Genomic DNA, 22,525 nt, shown 5'->3' with positions numbered 1-22,525 from the left:
AATATTATCCTTGCCCTTTCTGGCGGTGACGACCTCCCTACGAGAGCATGCCTCTTGTAAAGGATCTCCTTTATCCCTCTCCAGAAGAGGAACCACAAGAAAAAGCACCTGGTGCAGAGCCCCAATTCGTACTTTATGGATGTAAAATGCCCAGGATACTATAAAATCGCCACGGTCTTTAGCCACACACAAATGGTGGTCTTGTGTGTTGGCTGCTCCACTGTCCGCTGTGAGCCCACAGGTGGAAAAGCAAGGCTGACAGAAGGATGGACGCTCCTTCAGGAGGAAGCAGCACTGAAAGCCCCTGATTCAAAATGTGGGAACCTTCCCAATAAACATATTTTAAATTAAAAAAAATATTATTCTACATGAGGAAACCCAGACAAAAGAACACACATAGTATGTACTCACTGATAAGTGGATATTAGCCAAAAGCTCAAAGTACCCACGATATAACCCAGAAGGAAGGAAAGACCAAAGTGTGGATGCTTCAGTCCTACATAGAAGGGGGAACAAAATAATCACAGGAAGAAGAGGGAGGAAGGGACCTGGGAGGAAGAAAGGAGGGGAAGGGAAAAGGGGGGACAGAATCAGGCATGGGAAGAAACAGGAGAGAAGTCCGAGGGTCAGGAAATTGAACAGAAATATGTAGCAGTGGGAGATGGGGAACTGGGGGTATTCACTAGAATGTTCCAGGTGACAATGAAGCAAAAGGTTCCCAGGACCCAGTGGGGATAACATTACCCAACATATCCAACAAAGGGGAGATAGGACCTGTAGAGACCACCTCCAGATAGACATGGCCCCCAGTTAAAGGATGGGATCATCTGCCCATCTCAAAAATATTTTTAAGATTTGTTTATTATATATGAGTACACTGTAGCTATCTTCAGACACATCAGAAGAGGGCATCAGATCTCATCACAGACGGTTGTGAGCCACCATGTGGTTGCTGGGATTTGAACTCAGGACCTCTGGAAGAGCAGCCAGTGCTCTTAACCACTGAGACATCTCTCCAGCCTCCATCTCAAAATTTTTAACTCACAATTGTTCCTGTGTAAAAGAAATGCAGGGACAAAAAAAAAAAAAAAAAAAAAAAAAAAAGAAAAAAAGGAGCAGAGACTGAGGGAAAGGCCATCTAGAGACCACTCCACATAGGGATCCATCCCATCTGCAGACACCAAACCCTGACACTATTGCTAATGCCAAGAAGCACTTGCTGCCCGAAGCATGGTATGGCCATCTGCTGAGAGACTCTACCAGCACCTGACTAGTACAGATCCAGATACTCACAGCCAGCCATTGGACTGAGCTCAGGGACCACAATGGAAGAGCTAGGGGAAGGACTGAAGGAGCTGAAGGGGATGGCAACCCCATAGAAAGAACAATATCAACTAACCGGACCCCTCAAAGTTCCCAGGGACTAAACCACATACCAAAGAGTATACAAGGAAGGATCCACAGCTCCAACTCCATATGGAGCAGAGGGTGGCCTTATCTGGCATCAATGGGAGGGGAGGCCCTTGGTCTGGCAGAGGCTTGATGCCCCAGCACAGGGGAATGCTGTGAGGTGAGGTAGGAGTCGGTGAGTAGGTAGAGGGGCTTGCTCATAGAGGCAAAAGGGAGGGGGGAATGGGAAGGGGTTGCAGAGGAAAAACCGGGAAGAGGGACAACATTTGACATGGAAATAAAAAAAAAAATAGAAAATTAAAAAGAATAAAGTTCTGGGTTCAATTCCAGCACTATACACGAAATTTTTTGTTTTAGTGTGCGTAATGGTACATGCCTTTAATCCCAGCACTCTGGGAGGCAGAGGCAGATGTAACTGTGAGTTCATGCCTACCAGAGTACAGAGCTGAGACCCCATCTCAAAGCAAAAACTTATTCTGGTAAGGATACGGTCTATTTATGTTTGGTTGCTAATTACTTTACTAAGAAACAGTGGCCTCATGGCCTCATTTACAGTCATAAAGGTTTACCTGTTTATTACTAAACATTTGCATATTTTTAGTAGAGGCCTTTGGTCTGTGGTGTTTACATGTTGTGTGGTACAAGAGTTCAAGCGTTCCCTCCATAACATTGTTCTAGATTTCCTCCATGGTGTCAGAGATACCTCATTGCAATTGTCTAGGGACGCTTAGTTCTTGTGTTCCTCCCTGTGTTATCATCCAGGGACATATCTTTATCTGTGGCCGCATTTCCCCTGAGGCTGGTGTTTCACACTACCAGTCTGTGAGGTGCCCAAATGCATGGCCAAGCCAAATCCTGAACAAAGGCAATGGAACTTCACAAATCATCTTCCTGTCTTTTCTTCAACGGGTATAATACCAGCAGGTATCACCCAACACAGCTGTACATTTGATTTCCACAGATGCACACATGGACATATACAGACACACATGCATACATGCATATACACACATACATACATACATAAACACACATGCACACACAGATACACACAGATACACATGCATGTACACACAGATACATACATACACACACATGCACACACAGATACATACATACACACACATACATATATGCACATACACACAAAACCAAAAACCTACACTTCAACCCATGATAGCCCCAAAATGCTCCTTCTCATTGAGGAATATTTCCAGTGGATACACAAGTCATAGGGTCTGACTTTGAGGGAACCCACATCTGGAAAGACAGGATAAACTTCTGTGAGTTACCCAGTACAGTCCCAGTAACATTCTATGGGCTCAAGAATTTCATGTTGTGATTCCATTCAGTTCCCTACTAAAAGGAAGAAGGGTTGGCTTTTTGGGGTCCTATTTCCTTAGGCTAGCCTCAGATTCACAACATTCCCCCATCTCAGCACTCAAAGTGCTGGGATTACAGTACACCCCACACCTAGCTTGGAATCACCTATCTCTGGGTCAGGGGTTAGGGAACAAGATGGACATGGTAACAGATTGTAACTGTAATTCCAGTAGGCTGAGGCAGGAGAATTGCTGTAAGACCACGTGAGATGTGGGGTAGAGAAAACGTTATTAGAGAAGTGGAGCAGGAACTGAAGTCTTTAAGACAAGATAGATGCTCAACCAGACTCTCTGTTCAAATTCAAGACCTCAGGGTTCTTAATTCCAATTCCCTGTGTATGGTTTTGCTCAACATTAAGTACCATTTTCAGTCATACTGTGACTTTGACCCATGCCATTACTCCGCATTACCCAGCATGTCAGCATAAGACCCCCATTCCAGGGTTTGCTTACAAAGTGGTTATTGCAGGTATTTTCTGTACTTTCTTGTAGCAGTACATGTTCCCCATGGACCTTGTGATGGCTATTCTTGGTTGTTGTGGTGGCTTGAATAGGTTTGGGCCCAATAGATTCATATCCCTGAAGTGTGACACTGTGGAGGTGGCCTTTGAGGATATATATATATATATCCAAGCTCTACTCAGTATGAATGTCCAGGCTTTGGATCAAGATGTAGAACTCTTGCCTCTTCCAATACCAAATGGGCCTTTACCATTCCATATTTCTTGTCATGATCATAAGGGAATGAATTTACCTCTGAAACTGTAAGCCAGCCCCGGTTAAATGCCCACCTTTATAAGAGTTGCCTTGGTCATGATGTGGGTTAATGTCTATATGCAGGTGAGAGCAGAAACAAGATAAGGCAAGGCCTGTGATTGGGCAGTGAAAAAGAAAGGCAGTCACAGAGTTTTTGAGAGGCAGGAGAGATAGTGGAAGAGGGAGAAGAAGAAAAAGGAGAAGGATGACACACCCCCATGTGGCTTTAAATAGCTACAGGTAGCTATGAGTATTTTATAAGGGATGGATAATTACAGGTCTCTGTATGGGACTGGCTTGGCAGTGACCCATCATGGGAACTAGATGGTCAGCCACTGATGGGGTTAGCCATGAAGGCAGAGAGACTGCCGGGGACAGAGAATAGCAGGAGGCAGCGTGGCATGGTGTCCTTTTCACTTTTATTAATATTTACTACTACATCTCTTCACAATAATAAAACCCCAAGACAGTTGTCAACTTAACCATATCTGCAATGAGCTATGATCCAGAAGTGGAGGGCACACATGTGAGAGAGTTCATGCTTGGTCTGAAGTGGGTGGATCCTTTTCTAGTCCCTACCTCTGAGGTGGGAAGGTCTGGAACACACCTTATGCTAGAAGCCTACATAAGGACATGAAAGAAGGAACGTTTTGTTCTTTGCCTGCTTATGCATCTGAAGTGGAAATTTTTGGTTTCTTTGAAGACTCAGTTGTGTCATCTGTTGTTTTCTGGAAACTGTCTTACGAGAGGATGTTTTGCTAAGAACGGGTACATGTTTGGTTTTTTTTTTTTTTTTTTTTTTTTTTGTTTGTTTGTTTGTTTTGGTTGGTTGATTGGGTTTTTTTCCCCTAGAAGCTGCCTACAAAAAGGGAATGTGGTGTTTTGCTGAATTGGACCCTTGGGAAGACACATGATGTTGGGGAAAGGTATAACCCAGCAGACAGTGGGTGATTCTGTGGCCCTAGTTCGACTTGCCGTCTTCACTGATCATCGCTTTATTGTTATAACTTTGTAGAGAGAAACACACCAAAGAGCTTCTCATGGTATTCCAGCAGCTTCTTGCTGCTTCTGAGAAATCTGGCTGATCAGCAGAGCCTTAAGGTTTCTTCTGCCGTTGCTGATATGTGAATGGTGTTTGTGAGTGGATCTAGCTACCACTGCCAATTCAGGCGAACTGAATTGCTGATACCCTGACAACAAAGTTTGGGATCTCCCCAAAGAACTATTTTTAAACAGGTCCACATCCCCCTTTGCCCTATTAACCTTTCTTTTCTACCATCTCTGGTGGGTGGTGGGCTAGAAGAGAGGTTAAAGAATTTTAAAACCCTTATTAAAGTAGGGTTTTAAAAAATCTAAGCCTACATCCACCTATTACTTCATTGGCATGTGTGGGCTTAACTTTTTAAAAACTTAATTGCTTCAGCCCACCATCCAATGGTAGGGGAGGAAAGGTGGTAAAAAGGAACAATGGGATGTGGGCCTGTTTAGAAGTAGCTCCTTGGGGTGATTCCAATCTCTGTTTGTCAGGATACCAGCAATTCAGTCCAGTAATGTCAGGAGAGCAAACACAAAACAGCAGTGGTGGCACAATCCAGCAGAAACAGCCAGGCCTCCACAGAATCAGCTCAAGGCAGTGGGAGCAGCCAGAACCAGCTGGGATGCTAGAAGTTTTTTGCCAAGCTTCTCTTGAAGAAGTGAGGATCAAAAAAGATGAAGACTGGATACCATGCAAGTACGTCAACACTGTCCATCGAGTCCTGTTTACACTCTCTCCGAACATCACATATCCTCCCATGGGTCTTGACTCAGCAAAACACCATGCGAGGCTTTATCACCTGACATATCCACAAACTTCCACTGCAGACATTGAAGCCTACTCCTTTAGGATTCCAATATACAGGAGACCAAATGAGACATGTGGGCTGAGAAGCTCCTGGATTCTCGGACATTCACAGCTAGCCAATGTTGGATTAGTTTCACCTCCAGTGCTTCAGTTAGAAAAGGCAGAGACAGACACACCTGGGGAGCTTGACATTGGTGCCCATCTTTCTTTGTCACCTCCAAGATCTCCAAGATTCTCCTCCTCTTCCTCTTTTTTCTCCTCTTCCTCCTCTCCTCCTTCTCCTTCTTTTCAAAGGCAGGATTTCTCTGTGTAGCCCTGGCTATCCTAGAACCGGCTCTCTGTAAACCTCACTGGTCTCAAACTCAAAGAGATCCTCCTGCCTCTGACTCCTGAATGCTGCAATTAGAGGTGTACATCACCACTGCTCAGCTCCAAGATTCTGAAGAAGGTATTTGTTACAGGGTTTTACTCTGCAGCTCAGGCTGGCTATTTGTTGCAATTCTGCTGTCTCAGCTTCCTCAGTACTGAGACTGCAGGCATGAACCACACTGCCCAGTTTTAGAAAAGTCTCTTGGTTAATCCCACCAAACAAGAATAATGACCCAAATGCTTTTAGTTGACTTAAGGAAGATTTATTTTCTGTAAGACAGGGCTATCTCCCTAATGTGCAGTTTGTGAAAATAGCTTCAAACACAGGAGAAGTTGTGGTTTATATTAACACCAAAACTACAAGGCTAGAAAGAGGATCTCAAGGGTTTTTGGTTAGGAATTTGGCAGTACATTTCAAAATTATTTGGCAGAACATGTTTTTTTTAAGGTTTATTTATTTTATGTATGTGAATACACTGTCCCTGTTTTCAGACACTAGAAGAAGGCATTGGATCACATTATAGATGGTTGTGAGCCACCATGTGGTTCCTGGGATTTGAACTCAGGACCTCTGGAAAAGCATTCAGCTCTTAACCACTAAGCCATCTCTCCAGCCCATTGGCAGAACATCTTATGTGGCAACAGGAACCAGGAAATGGGAAGAAGTAGAAGTGGAGCCCATAAAGATTCCAGGGATTTGGACTCCAGAGACCAGTATCAGGGTGCAGATCTAACTTTATTGTTTAGTACATAAACTTTTATACAGTTTTTTTTGCCAATTAGAGTACATGTGTTATGCCCAAATTACAGGGTTCCCACAGACCACCAGAGACTGGCAGGAATCCAACTGGTACATAAATGCAAAGAGTCTTTATTCAAGCTTGAGCTTGGACCTTCCAACCTCTCAAACATAGTGGATGGTGTGGAAGGTACCACGCTGGTACAAGCCTTGACTTTTTATCATGGTTGCTGCAGGCTAAAAGACTTTCCAACTTAGCAGTTACATCACTGGCCAGTAATGATTTCAGCTTGGTATGAACAATGGGTGCTAAGTTAATCAATCTACTTTGAGACATTAGGTACTCTTTTTCTTAAGAAGTGATTGGTTGTTGCTAGGGGTCAAGTGGCTGTTTGTTTAGGGGAATTATGGTTGTTGCAAGGGTGACATGGTTCCTGAAACAAGTTGAGGGTTTTCCAGTAGCTGAGTTTATTCTAAAGGCAATTTAATCATAAAATGGAGTCTGAAAGCAAAATGAGATTTGCCATGCTAACCTGGCCCTTTATGTTTATGTATGCAAGGGAAAATCGATACATGTGTTGTTTAGCTCATTCTATCCATGAACCTGGGGGGGGGTGTCCAATAATCCGGGAGATTTCCATGAAGACCGGGTAAACAACCACCACCCTAGCCTTGGATCCTTTGTGTTTTCACTGACGTTACAAGAGCCATCTGACATCATATACTGTGTAGGTGGATCAGCACTCTTTGAGGAGTTGCAGAAGCCTCTCCATCCCACCTGTTCCTCTTCATTTACTTGCACATCTTATATTTTATATGATCAAGGTAGAGGTTATGGTATAGACTGTAGAATTTGTCAAATCTTTGAAACTAAATTAAGACGTGGTCCAAACCAAGTTTTGCAGAAAATAAGAATGAACTTATTCTGACTTTGTATAAAGAAGACTTTTAAGATGGAGTCAGGCTAGTTCATCCTACCCCCTTGTGTATCTGTCCTTTCAAATTGTTGATAGAGACTGGTCATTTCTTTTCTTTTTTTTTTTTTTTTTTTTTTTTTTTGTTTCAGAGCTGAGGTTCGAACCCAGGGCCTCGCGCTTGCTAGGCCAGCGCTGTACCACTGAGCTAAATCCCCAACCCCGAGACTGGTCATTTCTATCTGATGTATGAACTGATAGTACCGGAGTAGGACAAGCATCTTAGTATTTTTTTATTAGGCAAGAGACAAATATTGTATCATGGTGAATGTCTCTATGTTTGATTGGCTAGTATAGAAATAATAAATTTTCATAAAGATGTCCATTTGTTCTGTATACAAGAAACCAAGTGCCCTATACATTGTGAAACAATTCAGCTAATGAATTTTCTTATTGGTAGATCTTGATCTATTTGGCTTTTGAGAGGTACCTTTCTGATAATGAGGGAGGCAGGCATAACAGTATACATTTTATATAGTCATTTTTTATCTCTTTGCTGGCAAGTTTTCTTTGGATATAACGTTCCATACTCGGTTGAGGATAAGGAATGATATACTCGCTTCTGTAATTACTTCCTGCTGAAATCAGAACATTGTTGTCAGAGCACAGGAAGGCTGGAATGCTAGTCAAAGGCCAGGAGTGGATTCAGGCAATGAGAAATTTTTCAGAAGCATCTAGTTAGCTGACTCGGCTAAAGAGACAGGCTAAAGGGGCAGTCACCACAGTTGGACTGGTTTATATCAGTATCTTGGCTTCCAGCAGTCCGGGACTCCTAGCCATTAGGAACAATTTGTAGCCTATGGCTGATTTCTCAATGGTGTCTGCTAACTGCGTGGAAATCTGCGCAGACAAACATAGAACAGGGACTGAAGTTGGAGTTAATGAACTTAAAATTAAAATCTTACATTTTCCTTTAAGTTTCTGGGCCCATAGTCCTGATACTTGGGGAAAGGAGGAGTCCCCAGCCAAGGGAGAGAGAATATCAGGAATAGACAAGGATGTTTTGTAGCATTAAGTATGGTTTAAGTCTATAAGTAGAAAATAGCTAAAGGAAACTTAAAATCTTGAGCTTATGACATAATAGTGTTTTACCAGCTTAACAGAATTCCACTGATCAAAGTTAAAACTCTGAAGGGAAGGCTCAGCAGTTAAGAGCACTGACCGCTCTCCCAGAGGTCCTGAGTTCAATTCCCAACAACCACATGGTGGCTCACAGCCATCTATAATGGGATTCATGCCCTCTTCTGGTGTGTCTGAAAACAGCTACATTGTGCTGTTATACATAAATTAAATAATCTTTAAAAAAATTCCGAACCTTTGATATTTTAGTATAACAAAAACTTGTATTTGTATATCTTGAGAAAGTCATTTTCTTAGACCTTTACAATTTATTTAGGTCTTTATATGCTTAGATATTTACAAATGAAATTATTTTAGATGTTTATAACCTTAAACTTTTTATCCAATTATTTACCATTGGATATACAAAAATGGTTGATTACTGAGAGTCTTTGTGAAGCAAGTTCCTTTACATTGTAAAAGTTACATCTGAAAACTGTTTATTCTTTAATGTGAAGCCTGTTGGTGAGGCAAACCCATGTGTAAGATTGTCTTTTTCATGAGGTGACCTAAACAGCTCTAGAAAACGAAGGTCCAGCTTTTATATGTGAAATGCATTGACCAGGCAACTGCTGCTAAACTGACAAAGCTACAGTTAGCCGTCGACAGCACGAGAGAACTGAGGAGGATAAATTATAGTGGGAAGTATCATCCATGGCTTCTGTATCGGTTAAAATGACAGAGACTTGCTGCTACCTGGATAATTAGTTACCCTAGACATCACCGTTAGCATCATCAACAGCAGAGGTCGGCTGCCAGATCCAGAAAGCCTGAGAGACTTCCCTGGATGGGAAACTTGGAAACACTGACTGTTGGCTGTGGTGTTTTTCAAATCCTACTTTTCATATGGGTACTTAAATGCTTTAGCCTCCCTTCTAGCCCACCACCCACCAGAGGGAGTGGAAAAGAAAGGTTATTAGGATACAGGGGAAGTGGGCCTGTTTGGAAATTGTTCTTTGAAGCAAATCCAATCTGTGTTGTCAGGAAGTCAGCAGTTCAATCCACAGGAATCAGCAGTGGCAGCTCGATCCATTCACAAACTCTTCCCAAATATACCGTCAGTCCAACTCAGCAGCGCCCAGATAGCAAACTGGAAACAGCAGCCGTGGCTCACAGATACTGCTGGGCCTCTGCTGAATTGGCAGGACCAGGACCAGCAAGGACCGCCAGGAGAAGTTCTCTGCTTTATCTCTCTCCACAAAGCTAAGATCGACAAAGATGAATACTGGATATCAGCAAAGTGTTGTAAAGTTACCTATGAAAGCCAGCCTGTCACCGTCTGTTGGGTCCCTCCAAATATCACGTGTCCTCCCATGGGTGTTGCCTCACCAGTGAGTCTGTCCTTGCAAAGCGCCACCCGAGTCTATCAGCTGACATCATTCTGCTAACCCACCCAAATGGAAGGAAGCAGCAAGAAGCCACAGGAACCTCACAAGAAGTTCTTTGGCGAGCTTTTCTCTATGGCATCACCACACAAGGAGCTCAGCGACACAATAGAAGGCGAACCATACATGCATGCTGTTAGCAAAGACCCCTTCATCCTGGGACCTTTCACATGCTTGCTTTAGCCGTTTCAGGAAAATACTTCATGTGTCTGCTACAGTGCAACACCATCCGACACAACTGACTTTCCATAGAAACCAGGAGCTTCCACTTCAACTGACCCACTGTGACTAGGCAGATCAAAGCAGTCAACCCAGCAGTGTCCACAGTGGGCAGGCCCTGGCAGCAGACAAAGTAGGGAGAAGCTTCCCTCAGTGGTTAGTGTCACCACAATCCAGGTCTGTCCCCATGTGTCTTCTTTGGAGACCTTAGGATCATATCTCTGTCTTTCACAGGAAGCTTTTTTCATTAAACACTTTAAATGTCCTATTCAGCAGAACTCTGGAACATTTTGAGGAGCAACTATTAAGTATATCTGATTTTAAATACATTTTAATTGTTCTTAGATATGTGCTTTAGGATTACATTTGAAAACATATATGAGGTGGAAAAAAAATTTCCTATAAAGAAGTTACATTTATTTATAATAAATAAATTTATCTTTAATAAATAAATTTATTTTTAATAAATAAACTGCAAGATAGTTCTGAGCATATTAAATAGTTTGGTCATTTATAATATGACTATTAACTTGCAAGTCTTTACTTTTATAACAAGTTAATAGTTGTTTATTGATTAGAATTTTCTTTTTAGGGCTGGAGAGATGGCTCAGTGGTTAAGAGCACTGACTGCTCTTCCAGAGGTCCTGAGTTCAAATCCCAGCAACCACATGGTGGCTCACAACCATCTGTAATGGGATCTGGTGCCCTCTTCTTGTGTGTCTGAAGACAGCTATAGTGTACTCATAAACATAAAATAAATAATCCTTTTAAAAAAGCCCTGTATATTGATAATACCCAACTCTAACAGCTATTATATAAATGGGGCAGATATTTTGTCTTGTGTTTTTAAATGAAATGTTTTAGGTTTAGTCCTCTAAAATGTGAACTTGAATTGGCAAAATTATTAGAATTTTTGCATATATCAAATGACATTGTTTCTAGTTTGATAAATACAGACCCAAATAATTTGAGGACATTTAAGGATAAACGTTTTTATTCAACCCATGACATTTGAGATAAAGTTGACATCTCAGAAGACCTGTTATTTAGTTTCTTTTTAAAAGCAAATAGTGAGCCAGGTGAGGACACTGCACACCGTTAATCCCAGCACTCAGGAGGCTGAAGCAGGAGGATCTCCGTGAGTTCAAGGCCAGCCTGGTCTACACAAGGCCAGCCTGGTCTACACAAGGCCAGCCTGGTCTACAAAGGGAGTTGCAAGTTACCCAAGACCAAACAAACAAAGAGAAACCCTGTCTCAACAAACACACAACAAAGAATTGAATCTAAGTTATATATACAATATGTTGTAGTAAATTACAATTACACAGAATATTCAAAAGGGGACCAGTCATAACAACACATGTGGTAATCACCTGCATTCATACATTTAACTGTGCCTGACCAACTTCTGGCTTGGTTCTCAGCATCCAAGAAGGAGACAAACAAAACAGAGAACAAAATACAGGAAACCAAGAGCCGGACACCAAAAAACTAGGTGGACTGTGCAAGTTCTCTCTAGTGCACTGGACAGGACCCCTGTGGCTGGTTCAGGTCCTTGCTCTGTCCCTGAGAAAGGATCCCGCCAGAAACGGTAGCCATATCACAGGAGGAAGCGCCTTCTATGGTTTACCTGTAGACCTCCTCAGACAGGTGCCTGCTGGGTTCTTTCTGGTGCAGGAGTTCAATCAACAATCCAGCAAACCTAAAGCCCAGAGCCTGGGACTGTCTCAAGGTGAACATGTCCTGAAGCAGCATTTTGGTCCCGAGGGAGCCAGAGTGAAGTCCAGCTTCACGATTTAGATTGGGGTCTGGATCTCCCTGGGGCCTCCAGTTGTTAATCCCACTGAAGCAGAGAAAGGACCATTACCCAAATTCTTTTAGCCAAGTCAAAGAAGCTTTATTTTTCTGTCAGACAGGGCTACCTCCCTAAAGCGAAATGAACATAGTAAGAAAATCTCTTTTAGACATGTAAAAACATAGGCTCTCCACTTCGCCCAAGGCTGTGAGATCCTGAGAACCAGAACCCAGTGACATCAGGTTGCTGGGAATTGAACTCAGGACCTCTGGAAGAGCAGTCAGTGCTCTTAACCGCTGAGCCATCTCTCCACCCCCAACCTTCTTTCTCTCTTGCCTAGTGATGGGTGGTTATAAGGGATTAGGGTGGAATATGGACTGGAAGGGTGGTAGATATAAGAACCCAATAAAATAGATTTTTTAAAAATAGCATCTACAAATGGAGGTTAACCTGGGGCTTGGCATAATAGGAAATCTGGTTTCTAATGCCACAGAGGAGACAACACGGTATGAAGGAACGAATACTCTGTCTCGGGACATCAGCAGACGGTTTATTGCAACTGCTGCCCATATGTGTTTCCCGCTTTTCTCCTTGTAGGGGTTGGTCTGCTGCTGCTATGTATTTGAATACTAAATACTGGCCCCTAAGATCTGGTTGCCCCTGATGAGGAGATCCTCATGTACACCCAATGATGTTGTGTGAATCTTGCCCCTCAAGTTATCCCTGATTGGCTAATAAAGATGCCTATAGCCTGGGCTAGGCAGAAGAGAGTGGGGGGAGCAATGGTTCCCAGGCTTGCGGTCTGGAGTACGCAGGCGCAGGCAGAGCACGGGAAGTGCTCTCTCAGCGATAACACCACAGAGGGTGAGTATCTGCCCAGCTCTAGTGCTCTAAGGCTTGTTGTCGATGTGACGTTCTCCATGTCTTTTCTTTGGGATCTATATGGTCTAAGTGGAGTAGAACCCCTAAGAGATAGATAAAGGCAACAGGAGATATAGCAAAACCCCAAAATAATAAAGACAACAGCTCTCAGAGAGGATTTTCTGGTTTGGCCTTTTTTTTTCTTCCTATATCGTGTCAAGGAGAGTGGGAAGAATGGATGAACAATTGGAGAACTTGCACATGGAAAAGGAGGGGTCTGAGCTGCACCCCAGGGGGTTAATGGGGAGAGATGGGAAGTGCTTGAAACATGAAAAGCATTTGCAAAGGTGGGAATAAAGGATTCAGATCTGGTGACTAAACAAGAGAGCGGGAGTTTCCCACAGGATGAAAGAAGGTTAAGAAAGCCCAGCTAGAAGCCACCCCGAACCATGCACGTTTGGTTTCGGGTCTCCAAAGTCACTGTGTGGGGCAGGGAGCTAGGAGGAGATGCCTCGTAGGGTGACAGGGTTAAGGAGAAACAGCCCGTTTTGAGAGAAAGGGTTCATCTTGGGCCAAATGCGCCACCAGAGGAAGGGCCTGGGGTTACAAAGTCACCATCCGTTTCCCAGTATTCGCGCAGCGTGGGGCCGCTAATGGTGCTGACCATGGTTGTGATGTAATAATGTGTCGTCCAATAGAACGATAGATCTGAGGCATCTAAGGAGGCTATTATTCCCTATGAAGTTCATTCTCCTTATGTTAAACAGATATTAAGTAACCGGGCTACCCAAAATAATTATTCCCCAAACTTGGAAAGGTTTACTAACAGCTGCACTAGAGGCTGGCCAGCAGTTAGAATGGTTAACATGGCGGAGGAAGGGAGAGGCAAATGTTCAACAATTTAGTAGAGCAAGGGGAACAAATATTGTTAAAGATCAATTGCTTGGTTAACAATGATATTCTGACCTACAAGAACAGATTCAATTTGATGATGCTGTGGAAGAACAATGTCGTCGCTTGGTGGCTTTAAGAGCGTGAGACAAGGTTGAGGAGCCCCATTCACTAAGCTTGTACAAGGCTCTGAGGAAGCCTTCACAGGTTTCTGGCAGAGACTGGCTCCAACTGAAAACCAAATTCCCATCGGACCGTGACACCAGACAGTCATTGATAGAGACCTTGGAATTCGAATATGAATGTAAAAGAGTGATTAGATCCTTAAAGGCACAAGCAGCACCAATGGATGACTGGGTAAGGGACATGGCTAATATTGGCTGTTAGGAGCATCATGCCAATATAATGACAATATAGCAAGCTACAGCTAGAGGTCTCAGACACCAAAATACACCGTGCTTTAATTGCAGTGAATTTAGCCCTTTACAAAGAAATTGTGATGCTAAAATCCTCAGAGCTCAAAATGTCCAGGGTGGTAACTGTGAGAAATATGGTACCTCCCGAGCCAGATCAAAACATTGTTGGTGCATTAATTCTGAGGAATGTGGTACTTTTTGCCAGAGGCACAAAGAAACCGTTTCTGGGGTTTGCAGACCCTGTGGTAAGGGATGTCACTGGAAAAGTGAGTGCAGGGCCCAGAAGAACATACAAAGTAATCTCTTGCTGTCAGGAAGTAGCTTTGGGTCCCTAGCTCGAGGCTCCATAGCAAAAAGTACAGGTCATTTCAGACAAGAGTCACTAGGTTATAGAAAAACGACTGACTCAAAAAGCGTTTGGTTCATTGATAATCTTGGTTTAGACTAAGAAAGCAACAAGTCTCGAGTATTTTCCATTGGTATGGATTATGTATATTGATTGAAATTTAAGGTTATGTTTGCTACAATATACTGTATATAAGTCTCAGCTCTTGTTTAAAGTATCAGACATGTACAACTCACTTAAAAGTCTGATGTAAAATTCTAGTCCTTGAAAGCTACTATTACAAATTGCTTAGGATAATTAAGAAATGCAAATAAGTAGTTAGTCAACTATAACCAAACTTGTAGTCATGTTAGGTACTAGTTTAGTTAATTACAGAAATAAGCTTTATTTAGCCTCCTGGAAATGTTTTCAAAGTTAAGCAGAAAATAAATAGCTAGAAACAAGCAATGTTGGTCTAGTCAGATATTCTCTAGGTAGTTAAGTTACATGGTCTACAAACACTTCAGAGATATACAGAATATGGCATCCAAGATGTTTTTAATAATAAAAGGCTTTTCTGACGGACACCTCTGCTCCTGGAAGCACCCCCAATCTACTTCAAAGAACTCCACACAGTTTGCTTCAAACATGGCAAAGCTTGACCCTGGGCAAAACAGCCCTTGCCTCAACTGCCGACAGCATGCTGTCCAAACCCTAAACCGTGGACAAGCAGGACCCTGGGAAGTCAGTCGACAACTGCCTAACTTTGCCAAGGTAGGCCACTGCTTCAAAATCCCTGCTTCACAGAAAAGTCTGTCAGATATTCTGAGCCCAAAGGCTGAAGATGGGTCCTCCAATAACAGAGGGACCTGGGGTGACCATTCAGATAGCAGGTAGGCAGTCCCTCCATTTCTATAGGTTTGGAAGCTGCTTGCTCACACTTCCTGTTTTCATGAGCAATATTTATGCTTCTCAGGTCTCTGATGAGGTTAAAGACTAGAAAGTTATAGTCTTATAGTTTATTTTATTAAAGATGAAAAACAAAAGTTTAAGTTGTGAAGGTTGTAAGAAAGTATTTTAGGGTTTAAGAAGATGTTTTAAAGGTGATCATTGCAAATGCTGGTAAGAAAAGTGATTTAGGTACAAAACTTTGGACTCACCAGAATAGGAAAGACAGTGGACTACTTTCTCCGAAGTTGCCAAATACACATGGACTAGACATTGTAAATATAATTCTTATTTGATAGTTCAGATTATTGTATATCATTTATTTATGTTAGAGAGAATGCCTTTTTTTTTTTTTTTTTTTTTTTTTTTTTTTTTTTTTTGGACTAAAAGGGGGAAATGGGTAAAAGCTATGCTGGGGAGGTGGCTCGGAGCTTGATTCACCTTCACCTGTGCTGGGCACCCGCTGACCCCGGGTTTCCGCCTGGAGAGCAGTCAGATATGAACGGACGAGTGAATTATTTTGTCACGGAGGAAGAGATCAACCTGACGAGAGGACCTTCGGGGCTGGGCTTCAACATCGTCGGTGGGACAGATCAACAGTATGTCTCCAACGACAGAGGCATCTACGTCAGCCACATCAAAGAGGATGGGGCTGCAGCCCAGGATGGGCGGCTCCAGGAAGGTGAGAAGATCCTCTCGGTAAATGGCCAAGACCTGAAGAACTTGCTGCACCAAGATGCCGCAGACCTCTTTCGTAAGGCAGGATGTGATGTGTCCCTGAGAGCACAGCACAGGGTACCAGTGCAGAATGGACCTATAGTACATGGAGGTGGAGGAGAGCCAAGTGGAGTTCCCGTAGCTATGGGGCTGCCGCCAGTGTTCGCCCTCCCCATGGTAGCAGTTTGGGCCTCCGTGAGATGCCGAAAGCAGCTTTGAAACACCTGCTGTCTTCCAGTGTGTCCAATGAACTCTCTCTCTCTCACCGTCTCTGACCTCCCCCCATGTTCTTTCTTCCCACATAGCCAACAAATGATTTAAAGTGACTGCTTAACACCTGAAACCTTGCTATTCAAAATCTTCAAGACTTAATATTCTAATAGAAGAGTAAAGAGATTATTTGAAGAAAAGCTGGGGGGTTGGGGAGGGAAGAAGCCTTGCTTAGAATAAATGAGAAGTTACATATTTTACTAGGACTGTCAATAAAATTCAGCTATCATCCAAAAAAAAAGGGGGGGGGGTGTAGTGGGAATTTTGGTTTCTCTAAAAACCAGTTATGTCATGGGACTATATTTTTGCTTTAATTCCATATATGGGATATGCCAACTGCAGAGAGTTTAATTCTGGGGACTCTGGAGAGGGTATGAATGGGGGAGGCCTCGGGGCCTCTGGCAGCTGCTGTTTCCCCTGCTGCTGGTTCCTCCCGGCTCCTTTGCTCCTTTGCTACGGCTGGACATTCTGATGAGGAAGATTGGACTTGCCCTTAGGAACCTGATGTCCCTAATCAGCAGGAAGTAGACTAAAGAGCTCTATGCCCCCTTCCCCTCTAACCTCCTTTGTCTCTTACCTAGTGTTGGGAGGTTGTAAGGGATTAGGGTGGATTGGAAGGGAACCCAATAAAGTAGACCAAAAAGAAAACAGAAAAATTGGCACCTACACCCGGGCTTTATTGTTCAATTTGTTTTTTGAGAAAGGGTTGTGTATTGAGATATGGAAGTCACCAATCTGTAGACCAGGCTGGCCTCAAACTCAGAAATCTGCCTGCTTCTGCCTCCCTAGTGCTGGGATCAAAGGTGAACCCTAGAATCCCCCATTTCTTCTTCCTCAGCATTGGGGTTACAGATGCATATTGCTCTATGTCTAACATGTCTAACTCTTTCTGCTTTGGTTTTTAGTTTTCTTTTTGTGTATGAATGTTCTGCCTATGTTTTATGTATGTGCATGCCTGATACCCTCAAAGGTCAGAAGACATCAGATTCCCCGAAGCCAGGCAGGTCCCCTACAAGAGCAGCAAATGCTCTTAACCACTGAGGCATCTCTTCAGCCTCTCCAAACCTTGATTTTTGCCTGGATGCTAAGGATTGAACTCAAGTCGTCATGCTGACACGCAAGTTCTTTACCAGACACTTTGCCACACTGTCGTAGTTAGGGATTTGTTGCTGTGGAAACTCTTATAAAGGAAAACATTTAAATGGCTGGCTTTATAGTTCAGAGGTTCAGTCCTTTACTGTCAAGGTGGGAAGCGTGGCATCACACATGCAGATATGGTGCTGGAAAAGTAGCTGAGAATTCTACATCTGGATTCCAATAGCACAGGAAGTGATGTTGCCACACCAGCTCTGGCCTCCAAACCCACCTCCAGTGACACACTTCCTTCAACAAGGCCACACCTCCTAAGAGTGCCACTCTCTTCAAGCTGACCTCCCCCCCACACCAAACCAGAATCCAATTTTCTTTTAACATGTTTGTTTTGAGATAGTTTTTCACTGTGTTTCCCAGACTGGTCTTGAACTCCTGGGCTCAGCCCATCCTCCTGCCTCAGCTTTCATAGTAGCTGGGACTCCAGTTGTATGCCCAATGTAATGTCTCTATTTTTTTACCAAATACTTTGTATTAAGTATTAAGTTAACTCATTTAAACCGCCATATAATATTTTTTCAGTCTTTTTTAAAAAAGATTTATTTATATATGAGGTTGCTGTAGCTGTCTTCAGACACACCAGAAAAGGGCATCGGATCCCATTACAGATGGTTGTGAGCCACCATGTGGTTGCTGGAAATTTCAGGACCCCTGGAAGAGCAGCTAGTGCTCTTAACCGCTGAGTCATCTCTCCAGCCCTGTTTTTTTCAGTCTTGTACTTTGTTGTCGTTGTCGCTTGCGCAGTGGGTACAGCCGCTCCTTCCGCTGCTGCTTCTTGGTCTTCAGCTTCTCCTCATGCTTGGTGAGCCGTCGGCGCACAGCTCTGGTCTTCTTGGGTCTCAGGTCTAGGGGCTTGTACTTCTTGCCCTTGTAGAATTTCCTTGGTTTTCCTTTTGAGTTTGATTAATGACAGTGAGGACACGGGCAATGGATTTGCGTGCGACTCGCATTTTGGAGAGCTTGGACGCAGCACCTCCTGTCACTTTGGTGCCGTGACTCTGGGACAGTTCCACCTTCAGATCGTCCAGTTGTTTCAACAGCTCCTCCTCCTTCTTGCTGCGCAGGTCCGGAGGCTTAATCTTGGCCATTGTTGTGTTGTGCTGGTTCCAGAGAAAGAGGAAAGGGTGGGGCCCCATATAATATTTTGATGCCATAAAACTTAAGGAACTTTCTTGAAAGAATTTGGCCACAAACCAGTTAAACTTTGCCAAAAGCCTTGCCTTCTGGGTTTATTGTTTATCTGGCTTGTTTTGTTGATGTTTTTTGAGACAGCCCTGGCTATCCTAGAATTCTCTCTGTTGACCAGGCTGGCCTCAAACTCAGAGATCTGCCTGCTTCTGCCTCCCAAACAATAAGATTAAAGGTGTGCGCCACCGCATACTGCGGGCTCCACAGCTCTGTGCTTTGTTAGGCTTCATGTTCCCAGAATAGCCCCTAACTTGAGTTTAGACATACCCAAGGAAAATCAACCCTGATTAAGACTCCATGAGCTGGGCTGGAGAGGTTGCTCAGTGGTTCAGAGCCCTGACTGCTCTTCCAGAGGTCCTGAGTTCAAATCCCAGCAGCCACATGGTGGTTCAGCTCACAGCCATCTTCTGGTGTGTCTGAAGACAGCTACAGTGTACTTATATTTAATAAAGTGTTGTGGTGCCTGCCTTTAATCCCATACCTGGGAAGCAGAGACAGGCAGACCTCTGAGAGTTCAAGGCCAGCCTGGTCTACAGAGTGGGTTCTGGGACACTCAAGGGCTACAACAAGAGAAATCCTGTATCAATCAACCAGTCAATCAATCAATAAAAAGCCCCCGTGTTTCTGGTCAGACTTATACTACACAGAGCCAACCAAGGGCCAGGACATTTGTCCAGACAGCTGTCACTGAGACAGAAGTGGCCAGCACACAGACAGCTGATGGTTTTTCCTCTTCTCCCTTTTCCTCCCCATACATTTCTGAGAGCTCCAGTAGGCATTCTCAGTGAATTGGGGGTAGGGTGGCTTTTTTCCCCCCCCTTCCTTCTAAACCTGAAAGGATTGGCTGCTCACAGTGGAAATGTTTGGTGGATTTTTCCATTGCTGGAGACCTGACACAGGCCTTGGGCAAGTGCTGTACCACTGAGCCTATAAAAGGTATAAAGAACTGAGTTCAAATCCCCAGCACCAGGTAAAAACTAGGAGACAAGTGGATTTCTAGAACTACAGGCCAACCGAACCAAAAAAAAAAAAAAAACACCCAAAAATCAAAAACAGGTTCCAGGTTTCGTGATAGTTGATCTCAGGGGACAAAGTTGGCCCTGATTGAGTAGGCTACCCAACATCATCTGGCTTCTCGGTGCTTAAATATGAGCACCCACATAATCCACACATGTTTTGTAGGGGTGGGGGGGCAATAGACATCCTGAGGTGTCACTTTCCCAGCGCCTTGCACTTTTTTTTTTAAAGATTTATTTATTATACATAAGTACACTGTACCTGTCTTCAGACACACCAGAAGAGGGCATCAGATCTCATTACAGATGGTTGTGAGCCACCATGTGGTTGCTGGGATTTGAACTCAGGACCTCTGGAAGACCAGTCAGTGCTCTTAACCTCTGAGCCACCTCTCCAGCCCTCACCCCTTTTTAAAATCACTCTTTCATGTAGAACTTGCCAAGTAGGCTGAGCTGGCTCCCACCAAGCCCCAGAACTCTACCTGACCCGTTTCTCCAGTGCTGGGACTATAAACGCACAGATTTATAGTTTTTGAACATGGTTTCTGGGATTAGACTCTCAATGCCTGCTTGTAAGGCAGCCTTTTAACCCACTGTATTTCTGGGATAGAAAAAGCCTTTGCCTCCCTAACCCATGCTCCTCCTAGTGGCAACCACCGCCAGCATTCTAGTGAAAAGGCCTCAAACTTTTTTTCTTCTCGTTTATAAATGCTGCTTTTTCTCCAGAGATGTAGCACGCATATTTTTAAAAACTGGCTTAACCCTTCTCCAGATCAATAGCTGCGCCCCTCCCCCCACCCCCTCACCCTGGCAATACCTTCAAATTTGAGTCCAAAGTAAGTGTTACTAAATTCACTCAAATCCTTCAGTTTAATCATGGCGGGCCAGTTGAGAGAGAGAACAAAGTGCTAAGCTAAGAATGAGGCCTTCTTAGAAAAACCAGGGAAGATGGAGGGCTAGTGAAAAGCTGCTTTTCTGGGAGCTGATTTAGGAGAGATTAGGTGATTGGCGGCTGTTTCCAGACTGGTGGGCGCCTTCTCTCAGCGAGTGGGCCAGATGATGCACCTCTTCCTTATCAGATCCTTATCGCTAGATGCCTGGCAGTCCTGTGGATCTCTGCAACAAAGACTGTGACTGCCTAGAGCCATTTCTGGTTACTGATTAGTTTTCTCACAAGCAGTTCCCTGACTGTTACACAAGGAGGGGCAGCTGCTGGGAGGCCTGGCTGAGGTCTCCAAACTCACATCAGTGAAGGAAAAGACTACTTACTATTGTTAGGAAGGAAGACCGGGGCGGGGGGCGGGGGGGGGAGGTTCAGAGGAGATCTGGTCTCCTCTTGCCTGCAGAAGGTCAGTCTCTTTAAAAGTCAGGGAGAGAGACTTCACTGTTTCCTGAGTCACGGAGCAGTCTCTTTGATCTCCTCAAAACAGCCCCTCTCTGGATTCTCCCGCCAAACCAGATTAATGGCAGCTGCTCTACCAGATGCCACCTCTAGCTTCAGCCAGAGGAGAAACGGAAGAATAAGGAGGTCCTCTTTAACCAAGACTCTTAAAACTGTGGACAGCCCAGGGGTCTACTGACTTAAAAAAAAAAAAAAAAAAAAAGGTCGCAGCATAGCGCCTTCTACTGGACGGGAAGAAACGTCACTGTTACCAGCCTGCGACTGTGGAACTCTGAAATTAAGCCCCTTCGTGTGTCTGGTGCAAGAACTTGTTCAGGGAGCTGGAGAGGTGGCTCTGCTGCTAACAGAACTGGCTGCTCTTCCAGAGGACTGGGGTTCAATTCCCCAACCCACGAGGAAGCTCAGACCTATCTGTAACTCCAGTTTTATGACTACTTCCAACACCCTCATACATACATACATGGCAGACAAAACACTAATAAACATCATATAAAAATAAATTATATATACATATATATGTATATATACTGTTCAGGATCTCCAACAGCTTTGTGAATGCAAAGTGAGGCCTGTTTGCCTGGTCTGGTTGTTTTCCATACCAAGTATGAAACAGTTACGCCAACAGATACCCAGCTAGCAGGTCACACTTACTGGGAAAATGTCTAAGAATCTACCCTGCCAGGGAACATTTCATTATTTAAAAAAAACAAAAAACAAAATCAAAAAAACAAAACTGATTTTATTATATATCTATTTTTAAACTTACGTTTGTGTGTATGCGCACACATGTGCATGTGTGTGTGTGTGTGTGTGTGTGTGTGTGTGTGTGCACATGGCTGCCTTCGAGGTCAGAGGGAGCATCAGATCCTGGAGCTGGAGCTGGAGTTGAGACAGCTGTGAACCACCATATAAAGAATAGCAAGTGCTCTTGTCCATTAATTATCGCCGGACTGTCTTAGACCCACCAGCTCCCAAATAATGACACCGAGATTTATCCCTATTATTTATGAAAGCTTAGGCTATAGCTAGGCACCTCCCAAGTAGCTGCAACCGGTTAATTCTAGTTCATGACCACGTGACCCATCCCTCTCATTCTCTCTACAGACTCCCTGGCGAATCCTCCCCCCCCCCCCACTGATTCTTCCCACAATTCCCAGCTCTCCCCGGAAGTCCTGCCTTTTCCTTCCTGCTTCAGCTGTTGGCCATCAGATCTTTATCAGAACTAATCAGAAGGTGATGGAGAAGATGTCTACAAAATTCTGAGACAGGTGATTCATAAAAATAATACTAAAGTGTGGCCAGTACTCAACTCTCTGGGGTACAGAAGTCAACGTCTGAGTAATACAAAGAC

At 43.8% G+C, this 22,525-nt stretch overlaps 1 protein-coding gene and 2 pseudogenes across 3 annotated transcripts; 2 read left to right on the top strand and 1 right to left on the bottom strand.

The window, feature by feature from the left end:
- The first annotated feature begins 47 nt into the window (after nucleotides 1-47).
- LOC308424184 (small ribosomal subunit protein eS27-like) lies at nucleotides 48-298 on the top strand (annotated as a pseudogene). The gene has a single exon. The product of its transcript is annotated as a small ribosomal subunit protein eS27-like (transcript).
- Nucleotides 299-15,930: 15,632 nt separating this feature from the next.
- Nucleotides 15,931-16,368, top strand: LOC308423847 (synaptojanin-2-binding protein-like; the record flags this gene model as incomplete). The annotated part of the gene is made up of 1 exon (XM_080920626.1): nucleotides 15,931-16,368. The coding sequence occupies one exon, from the start codon at nucleotides 15,931-15,933 to the stop codon at nucleotides 16,366-16,368; it is 438 nt and encodes a 145-aa protein (XP_080776752.1).
- A 1,884-nt stretch (nucleotides 16,369-18,252) lies between these two features.
- On the bottom strand, nucleotides 18,253-18,656 carry LOC308424324 (large ribosomal subunit protein uL29-like; annotated as a pseudogene). The gene has a single exon. The product of its transcript is annotated as a large ribosomal subunit protein uL29-like (transcript).
- Nucleotides 18,657-22,525: the final 3,869 nt, after the last annotated feature.

This window comes from Micromys minutus, assembly GCF_963924665.1.
Source record: "Micromys minutus genome assembly, chromosome: 9".
In the NCBI taxonomy this organism is placed as follows: domain Eukaryota; kingdom Metazoa; phylum Chordata; class Mammalia; order Rodentia; family Muridae; genus Micromys; species Micromys minutus.
Note: the sequence above shows the minus strand (reverse complement) of the source record. Positions and strands in the feature narration are given on the sequence as shown.